Source organism: Pinus tabuliformis, chromosome 2_2, assembly GCF_031772625.1.
Source record: "Pinus tabuliformis cultivar Carrire ecotype Pingquan chromosome 2_2, CPIR1, whole genome shotgun sequence".
NCBI lineage: Eukaryota > Viridiplantae > Streptophyta > Pinopsida > Pinales > Pinaceae > Pinus > Pinus tabuliformis.
The window spans coordinates 376,827,420-376,837,569 of record NC_142300.1 but is presented as its reverse complement, the minus strand read 5'-3'; the positions used below and the strand labels follow the sequence as shown (position 1 = coordinate 376,837,569).

General features: G+C 42.0%; 1 protein-coding gene across 1 annotated transcript; it reads right to left on the bottom strand.

The window, feature by feature from the left end:
• Window positions 1-9,067: 9,067 nt before the first annotated feature.
• LOC149192809 (steroid 5-alpha-reductase DET2-like) lies at window positions 9,068-9,850 on the bottom strand. Its single transcript, XM_089406453.1, has one exon. It carries the CDS (start codon window positions 9,848-9,850, stop codon window positions 9,068-9,070), a length of 783 nt encoding a protein of 260 aa, XP_089262579.1.
• Window positions 9,851-10,150: the final 300 nt, after the last annotated feature.

The following is a 10,150-nucleotide window of genomic DNA, read 5'->3' as shown; positions in this document are numbered from 1 at the left end:
TTGCGAGAGGACAACGCACGGTTGACAGTTGAACAAGAAAGAATTTTGAAGAGTTTTTCGGATAGGCAAAATCCCCCTCTGTCCAACCCCAGTGCGGAACAGCAGAGGATGACAGAAGAACAGAATTATCAGATCGAACCTGAACTTTCAGAAGGCAAGGAGGATCATTCTGATAATGTACCAGAACAGCAAACTTCAAAATGACAGAAAATGGAGTTGCAGGGAGAGTTTCGAAAAATTAAACCCCCGCATTTTGATGGCGAACAGGAAGAAGCAGCTGAAGCTTGGTTAATAAATATGAATAAATATTTTCAGTTGTACGAGTATGATCATAACTTGAAGGCAAGATTAGCTATTTTTCAGTTACAAGGTAAGGCAACCTTGTGGTGGGAGGAAATCAAAATTGTCAAAGGGGTAAGTGAACGGACCATTACCTGGGAGAAGTTTCAGAAATACTTCAAAGAGAGGTATCTAACTGAAAGTTTTTATGATGAAAAGGCAAGGGAATTTCATGATTTAAGATTGGGACAGTAGAAAATGGATGAGTTCATTAATCGCTTTACCTCACTGCTACGTTATGTACCTTACATCAAGGAGGAGAAAGCCAAGGTCCAAAGGTTTGTGAGCAGCTTACCTTCATATATAAGGGAAAGGATTGAGTTTGACAATCCTAGAACTATGGATGAGGCCATTCGTAAAGCAAGGATCTGCTACCAGCAGAGTAAACAGAAGGGGGACACCTCGAACAAAAGATGGAATGAGAAAAGAAGCAGTCGGATGGTTGGGAGCAGCAAAGGAGGTCGCAGCAGTGGGAGTAAAGGTGCTGGTAAAGGACTAAACAGTAGACCTGTTGCAAGGAATGCGCCCCGGTCCAGGCCAATGAGCGAATCTAGAGTAAATGAGCAGTCTGTTAGACCAGAAGGTGAGGGGATGACCAGACCGCCAGTTCAATGCTGGGGTTGTGGAGGACCTCACTATGTTAAAAACTGCCCACAGCGAAAGGGGACAGACCAGATATCCCAAATTCATGAGGCATCGACCGTTGGGGACGTGGCACGCAGTGTACCCAGAATTAATGCGGCTTTGGAAGACCGACAAGCGGAGTACCAACCATCTATGGTTGAATTCGAAGGTAAAATCTCAAATCTTTCTATAGCTGTTCTTATTGATTCAGGAGCTACTTTAAGTTATGTTAGCCCAAAAATAGTAGAACAGTGTAAACTACAAGCTGAAAAGTTCAGAAATCCATGGCTGGTCCAATTAGCTACAGGAGCCAAGAGACGAGTTTTGGCCAAGGTAAATAATTGCTCCTTAACCATAGCAGGATAGCCAATAGTGGCAGATTTAAATGTACTACCGTTGCGTTCATACGATATCCTGATTGGGATGGACTGGCTGGAAAAACACTGGTCCTTAGTGAATTGCAAGACCAAAACCATCTACTATAAGGATGACCGTGGAGAGCAGCAGGAGTTACAAGGAATCAGACACCCTGTACAGATTCGACCCATTACCGCATCTCAGCTAGCTAAGTGCATCAAGAAGAAATGTCAAATCTACGCTATTCAGGTGGGATACGCAAATCAGAAGGATAAAACTGCTATGCTGGGTAGCATTCCGGTAGTACAGGAATTTGCAGATGTTTTCCCCGAGGAAGTGTCGGGATTACCACCTAAAAGAGATGTGGATTTCACTATTGAGCTGATTCCAGGGGCAGCACCCGTATCACGGGCACCATACCGCATGAGTGTACCAGAACTAACAGAATTAAAAATGCAACTGCAGGAGCTGTTAGATAAAAATTACATCCGTCCCAGTGTATCACCCTGGGGAGCCCCAGTGCTGTTCGTCAAAAAGAAAGATGGAACCTTTCGGATGTGCATTGATTATCGTCAGCTGAATAAGCTCACGATCAAAAACAAATATCCTTTGCCTAGGATCGACGAACTTTTTGATCAGGTGAAGGGAGCGACGGTATTCTCTAAAATCGATCTGCGATCTGGTTACCATCAGATCAGAATTAAAGAGGAGGATATCGCTAAGACTGCTTTCAGAACGCGGTATGGGCAATATGAATTCGTGGTGCTACCTTTTGGTCTGACCAATGCACCTGCTACCTTCATGTGTTTGATGAACAGTGTGTTTCACCGGTTTTTAGACAAGTTTGTGCTGATATTCATAGATGACATTCTGATTTACAGCAGATCAAGAAAGGAGCATGAGGAACACCTTAGATTGGTGTTGCAAACTTTGCGAGAACATCAACTATATGCAAAGTTTAGTAAGTGTGATTTCTTCAAGGAGGAGATACAATACTTAGGCCATGTAATCACAAAGGAAGGAATCGCAGTAGATCCTGAGAAGATCAGAACTATAATGGAGTGGCCCATACCAAAGGACGTGGCAGATATTAGGTCCTTTATGGGGTTAGCGGGGTATTATAGGAGATTTGTTGAAGGCTTTTCGAGGGTAGCATACCCTATCACCTCCTTACAAAAGAAGCGAAAAGTATTTAAGTGGACCTCAGAATGCCAGAAGAGCTTTGAACAGCTCAAGCACCTACTCACTACCGCACTTGTATTAAGTATAGCTGATCCTAATAAGGATTACGTGGTCTGCACGGACGCAAGTAAAGAAGGTGTGGGAGGAGTGCTGATGCAAGAAGGAAGAGTCATTGCTTATGAATCTAGGAAGCTGAAAGAACATGAGCAGAAATACTCTGCTTACGATTTGGAGCTGCCAGCTGTCATTCATGCCCTGAAAATGTGGCGACACTACCTATTGGGCAGAAAATTTCTGTTGCTAACAGACCACCACAGCCTAACGAACTATTTCAGCCAACCCACCTTAAATACGAGACAAGCTTGTTGGGCTGACTTCTTAAGCGGGTTCGACTTTGAAATTAAGCATCTAAAAGGGAAGGAAAACCGAGTAGCAGATGCATTAAGTCGGAAGGTACAGTGCGTGTGCAAGATTTCGGTCAGTAAATGGCAAAGTACTCTGTTGGAAAAGATAAAAACAGCAGCTGAACAAGATGTTGTTTATCAGCCAATTAAACAGCAAATGCAGCAACAATCTCGTAAGGAAATACAACAAGGGTATGAACTAGATGATGTCGGAATGTTGTACTTTAATAAAAAGTTGTATGTACCCAATGAGGACAGTCTTAAGAAGTTGATTTTGGACGAATTCCACATCAGCCATTACACCGGGCATCCAGGATACCAGAAAATGGTTACCGCTCTTCGAAAAGAATATTACTGGCCAAAAATGAAGAAGGAGGTAGTTGAGTATCTAGCACGATGTCTAGAATGTAAGCAGATCAAGGCGGAGCATTTGCATCCAGCAGGGCTGCTACAACCCTTACCCATTCCGGAATGGAAATGGGAGACTATCTCCATGGATTTTATAACCGGATTGCCTCGGACGAAGAAGAATAATGATTCCATTATGGTGGTAGTGGATAAGTTGAGTAAAGCAGCACACTTCATACCTGTGCAATCAACATATAAGGTTGTGCAAATCGCTCATATTTTCATGCAAAATATATTCAGATTGCATGGACTTCCAAAGGTGATCATTTCTGATCGTGATGTTAAATTTACATCAGCCTTTTGGAGGACATTGTTTGCTGAACTGGGAACACAACTGAACTTTAGCACAGCCTATCATCCTCAAACAGACGGCCAAACGAAGCGAGTGAATCAGGTTGTGGAGGACATGCTGAGAGCATGTGTTATGATGAAGCCAACCCAATGGGAAGAATACCTCCACCTGGTCGAATTTGCATATAACAATGGGTATCACTCCTCAACACAGTTGAGTCCTTTCGAGGTCATGTATGGGCGGAAGTGCCGCACACCCTCACGTTGGGGTGGACCTAAGGACAGGTTACGAATTGGTCCTGAAATGCTCAAGGAAATGGAAGAAACGGTAAAAAGGGTGCGTACCAACTTAAAAGCCGCTCAGGATAGACAAAAAAGTTTTGCTGATCGAAAGAGAAGGTTCAAATAATTTCAAGTTGGGGACCATGTGTTTGTCAGAATCCAACCCAGAAGGAGTACTTTGCAGTGGAGCGGGTGTGCCAAACTCGCACCTCGTTATTTTGGGCCTTTCCAAATTTTGGCAAGGGTGGGGCCGGTAGCTTATCAGCTCGCCCTACCAAGCCATATTAGGATCCACAATGTTTTTCACGTTTCCGTATTAAAACAATACGTCTACGATCCTAAACATGTGATTCAATGGCAGAATGTTCGGGTAAGAATTAATCTGGTCACTCTAGACAAGCTTTGTTCCAAGAAAAGAAAATAACTAAATCTATTGCTGATTGCAGGTCGAGCCGGAAGGCGAGGTTTTGGTCGAACCACTGACCATTCTCGACCGGAGAGAAGTGCAGCTGCGGAAACGGGTTATTTTCCAAGCTAAAGTGCAGTGGCAGCACTATGGGCCAGAAGAAGCCACTTGGGAGGATGAAGAACTCCTCAGAGAAGCTTACCCGAATTTGTTTAAGGGTGACAGACATCGGGACGATGTCCAATCACAGGAGGGGGAGATGTAATGACCCCAGGATATGTAAATGTGAAAGTTTACTGTGGTAAAAGACAGTAATAGAGTTGTTGTTATGTTTTAAACAAAACTGCGACAAACTATTTATTTTTTTTAAGTAATTTAAATATTTCTTGAAATGCTGGCAGCCTCTAAGAGGTGAATCTTAAAGAAAAAGATCAGTTGTGATAACTGATGGAAACTACCCTCCAAAGCAGGAAAAGTCCTGACTGAGGGAGGAGGTTCTGTGCTGTGAGGACAGACAGAAGAAATTCTTTTCGAGGAAGAGGAAAAAGAAAGAAAAAGAGAAAAAGAGAAAGTGGTTAAGTCTGGTTAGGACCAGATAACCAGGCACAGAGAGTGCACGAATCCTGTTGAGGGCTGGAGGCCTGCAGGATGGCTCGGGGGGAGAATTCCGTCTGAGGGATGGATCTCATGGCTGGGTGGACGAGCAGAATTAAAGCTCAGGTGACTTGCTTTATTTGAAAAACCATTCCTGACACGGGTATCCAGGTACGGTTCCAAACTGTGAAGTCCCTGATTGAAAATAAATGTGCATGGAAATCACAGTAGTTGAATAGGAAAAAGTCTTTTTATTTTTCCTAGACTTTGTCACAATGATTAGCATAATGTGCAAGTGTAAACTTTAAATTAAAGACAGACTGTCAAATGATGGACAGGGTCTGGGTAGTACCCCAGTAAAGAAGGTTACACAGAAAATATTAAACAAGATTGAACCCTGGTATCAGGAAGCGTTAACCGAGGACTGGTTATTGTGATACAGTCTCGACCCAACCTCATTAGCGAGGTCAAAACGCTGTCCGTAACGAGTAGTTACATGTGAATCAAAACAATAGTGAATACTATGACAGTTAACCGAAACAAATGCGGTGAATGATAACAGAATGAGGGTTATAACTTCCGAATCTAATAGAGGGGCACCGACTATAGTCGGATGCTACCCGTCGAAGGAAGAAGGTGAAATAGTTGTCTAGCACAAAAACTAATAACCTGTGCATAAACCGATACTGATGAACTGTATAATCAGAGAAGGGAAAACATATTTCATTTCATTAACCTATATCTCCGAGTCACAGTACTCGCGGACATGATATGAATATAAACCCTGTGTTTTTAAAGTTGTAAATGGAACACAGCGAGCATGTAAATATTAAAACCCTGTGTATTTAAGGCTATGAATGGGACACAGAGAGCATAAGAATATTAATCCCTGTGTGTCTAAAGCTATAACTGGAGCACAGTGAGCATATGCATATAAAAACCCCGTGTATGTAAGAGCTGTAAAAGGAGTACAGATAAGATATGTATATACCAAAACAAATCTGTGCATGCAACTTCGTTAAGAAGATACTCATATTGAGAACAAGGAAAACCGTGCGATAACAGTAAAGAGAAAACCGCAAGCATGCATATAGTGCAACCTTTTCCATGGAGAGAAGAGCAAGCTTAACATTACTTTACAGCCACCGCATACATGTTGAATGGAATAGCGATGCGAAGAGCATATAGAAATCACAGAACATGTAACCAAAGCTATTATTATAACTTGACCATATATATAGGCGAATGCCGTTAAGAAAATAAGCAGAATCAGCAAGAAAATATAAACCCATGTTCTGTTCAAAATGTCGAGAGTCGAGTCAAAATCATATAGCTACAGACATAAGTAATACCCTGAGGGTTAGACGGCGTCTATCCTCTGTTTAAATTACAAATATTACCGAATGGTGAAGCTTCAAAAAGGAAATTAACAGTACACATTCAATAAGAGGAAAAACATAAAAACCCTCATGTCCAGATGTGTGCGTGAAGACCAGATGTGCAGCCCATACGTCTAAAGAGGAAGTGTATCAAGCTTGCCTTGAGGACAGTATTGCGAATCAAATGGAAAAATGTCAAATGAGTATAAAGAACCCATGGTTCGCTGTGAGTAACAAATTAACCAGCGAAGTCACAGTCACGGCCAGTCTACACAACAAAGTCAAATGGTAAGGGTTCTCCTCAGAGAATACCCAGCGTTTGAATCGAGAAAGCCCGCGTGGGGCTGTGGTCTGCACCAAACCACGAAACTATGAATTATAACCTGTATTCTATTCATTCTACTATGTAAACAGAATATTGTTTGCCGATACATACCTGTGACTATCGGAGGATTGCGCCGTTGTGTGCAGCCATCCTGACTCCATCCAAAAAGTAGCAAGCTCCAGCTGCACATCATGGCAAGGAAACGAGTAAGATCCTAAGAAATTGCCATGGTAACCAGAACTGTTAAGTAATATAGCAGACCGAATATCCATTGACCATACCTTTGAGGGTTTTTTGACGGACGGGTCGCGGCCTCTGAGGCATTTGCAGAATGAAGAACTGTTGCAGGAGAATTCGGATCGAAGAAGGAGCGATGAACCGGGACCGGAAAGACCGCAAGTAAAAATGAACTCTGAGTCTATGTGGAGGCAAATAAGTATTACACGAAACCCTTGAGTGATTTCCGACCATCCGATCTCTGGATGAGATCCAAGCCGTCGGAACAAGGCGGGAAACAAGAGCGAGAGGACCGAGAACCGCGGTTCCGAGGTGTCACATGGCCAAGAGATCCAGGCCATGCCACCTGCCCCTGCAAGGACGCTTGTTTTAATAGCGTAAGTGAGTTGGCACCTGCATTCACTGCGGCAGGACCTTCAAGGACCGCGCTTTATTAACTAATATTACCGCCGATAAGCTATAGTAGGGTTCTGTCATAAGGGCAGTGCTTACATCCAATGCCTAGTTAATAAAAATACATCACATTGCCGTGCGGAACATGAAATAACCAAAGTCAATAGAAATACATGTCTAGCCGATGACATTATATATAGAGTTATGTGTATGTTGGGTCGTTAAAAGTAATGTGTTTACATAAACAAAACAGGAGTAGCACAAAGTGCAATGTTAGCTGGTTAGGTTATGTATATATTAAATATTTTTTTTTTGATGTGAATATTGTGTGACAACGAAAAATGGTAGGCCTTAAAGTGATCATGAGTGTAACTCCAGTCCTTAATATGGTGAGATGCACCTGGACCGTTCCATAGATGGGATAAGGTCACACCAACATGATAGGGTCTGCACCACTACCTTGCCATAAGTTTGATCGTTGACCACTACCTTAGAGGTGTTCTCATGGCTACTCAAAAGATCATAGACACAATATTTCTAATTTTCTTAAACCCAAAGTTATGTTACTTTGAAAAGGCAATACTTCCGAAACAAAACGCTGAAAGATCAAAATTGTAAAACTGTTAAAATTCCTATCATGTTTGCCCACAATTAAAAATTGCACTGAGACCATAGAAGATTTTCCTCACTAGTCAAGCTAACATTTTTTGGTTACACAATGTTTCTAACGACAACTTTGGAGGGAATGCAAATAAAATCAACTTTAGCCATTTCTGTTTCGTTGCAATGATGTTGCATGATATCACAATAACCAAGAACTTCAGTTGACAATATCAAATAAAAATGTAAATTTAAAAGCCATCTTTTACTCACAAGAACAACATGTGGGAGCATGCTACTCTACAAACTTTGGACCATGCCAACATGAGGAAATACCAAGTTTCGAACTTGAGTCTTTTAGCAGCAGTAAAGACTGCAATCCTTACATCCAATGCCAAACAACAGCCCAGCTAAATGGAAAATGGTAGGCTTTGAAGAGAGCATGAGGATGACTTTCAGTGTTTATTATGGTGACATGGATTCTGAGTGTCATGAAGACTTTGAAGAGAGTATGAGGATGGGTTTCAGTGTTTATTATAGTGATGGATTCTGAGTGTCATGAAGACTTTGAAGAGAGCATGAAGATGGGAGAGCATGAAGATGGGTTTCAGTGCTTATTATTGTGAGATGGATTCTGAGTGTCATGAGGAGGAGGTAAGGCCACACACCATCTTGATAGGGGACATATCTTGATAGGGGACACACCATAGATTATTATAAATATGGCCCCTTATCTTGAGTTGTCCTTCTGACTACTCAAAAGTTTTAGAATATTCATGGGATAGAATATTGCTCAATAGTGAGAAATTCCACTCTTAATCCCAGAAAAAGATAGGATGATAGAATGAAGTCCCATATCAATGAATCCTAACATGTGTTGGGTCATCCACACTTAGCATTAATAATTTGATTTGTTGATATTTTTTTAAACATTGACCAAAACGATTTAAAAAAGGATCATAAAATTTTGACTAAAATTCTCAAATATACATAATTTGTTCGAAAAATGGAATTTTTTTTTTTCAGAAAACCTGCTAGGTTCAACCATTAATAATGGACACATATAAAGGAAATCCAATATTATCATATAAGTATGATCCTTCAATTTATTATTCCGTCTGATTGGGATTTCAACCAGTGGACGCGCTAGCGAAGGCAATTCACCACCCACATCCACAAAGGCAAAACAAAGCTGAGGAATTCTTCAAAAAGAACAGAATTATTGTACAGGGAAACTAATCCAAGACTAGTAAACAAATGGAATAAGAACTTTTCGAGATTTGGGGTAACGCCCAGGAAATTGCTTGTGGTACCAATCATGGTGAGCCGCGGTTCTGGGGCCCAGGTTGGCAACCGTATAGAGAAAAAAGCTAAGACCTGCGAAGGACCAAGTCATGACAGCCCATCCAAGCCATTCGACCATCTCCCCAAAATAATTGGGGCAGCTCACATACTCAAACATCCCTCCTCTGGGAATCTTGTAGCCCTCGTTCCCACTGCACAGAGCTAAAAGAACGGAATCCGCCCATATGTTCATAATCATCCCCGTAATGAACACCAGCAGCCCAACAAGAAACTTCGGGCTCCCGAGCCAGCCGGCCGTGTAGTTTCCGTAATTGGAGATCCAGCGGATTTGCAGGTAGGTGTTGTATATGTTGAAAAAAAAGCCCATGGCCGCAATTCTGATGGGGTAGGGCTTGCTGCGTGGTCGCATGCGGAGAGGGTATATGCAGGTCCTGTGGATGTAATGGGCGACGAAGGCCATTAACAGTATCAGTGATGTCGGGTTGGAGCTCATGCGACCGTGCGGGAACAGTAGGGCGCTCATCCAGACAGTGGGGCTCTCCATCAGAAACCAGGCCAGCCGAGGGGATATGGAGGAACCCCACCCAGGGCGAGAGTGGCGTCCGTAGGGTGCTCTGATGAAAGTTGCTGGGATGAATGTTGCCACTGCCATTACGTACATCCCCTTGAGAGCTCTATTGTAAAAAAAGTTGTCCATCGCCATATGATCCTCAAGTTCTGCCATTGAAGCCATTAGAAGGAGATACTCGAAGCCTGCATCGACTATCTGTTGTGGTAGAAAGGAAGAATAGTGTGTTCACCGCAAAGGGATAATCGAGGGCAATCATATTTAATGGCGGTCAGCCAAACTGCTCTGCACCACATTGACGAAAATGACGTTTTTCTTTTCCGCTAAAGAAACCCAAAAGCTTAGTTAGTTAAATTAGCTTAGTTAGTTAAATTAGTTTAGAAAATAATGGAAATTTTGGTTAGTTTATAAATCAGTTTATAAAATAATAGAAATTTTGGTAAGATTAATGTAAAA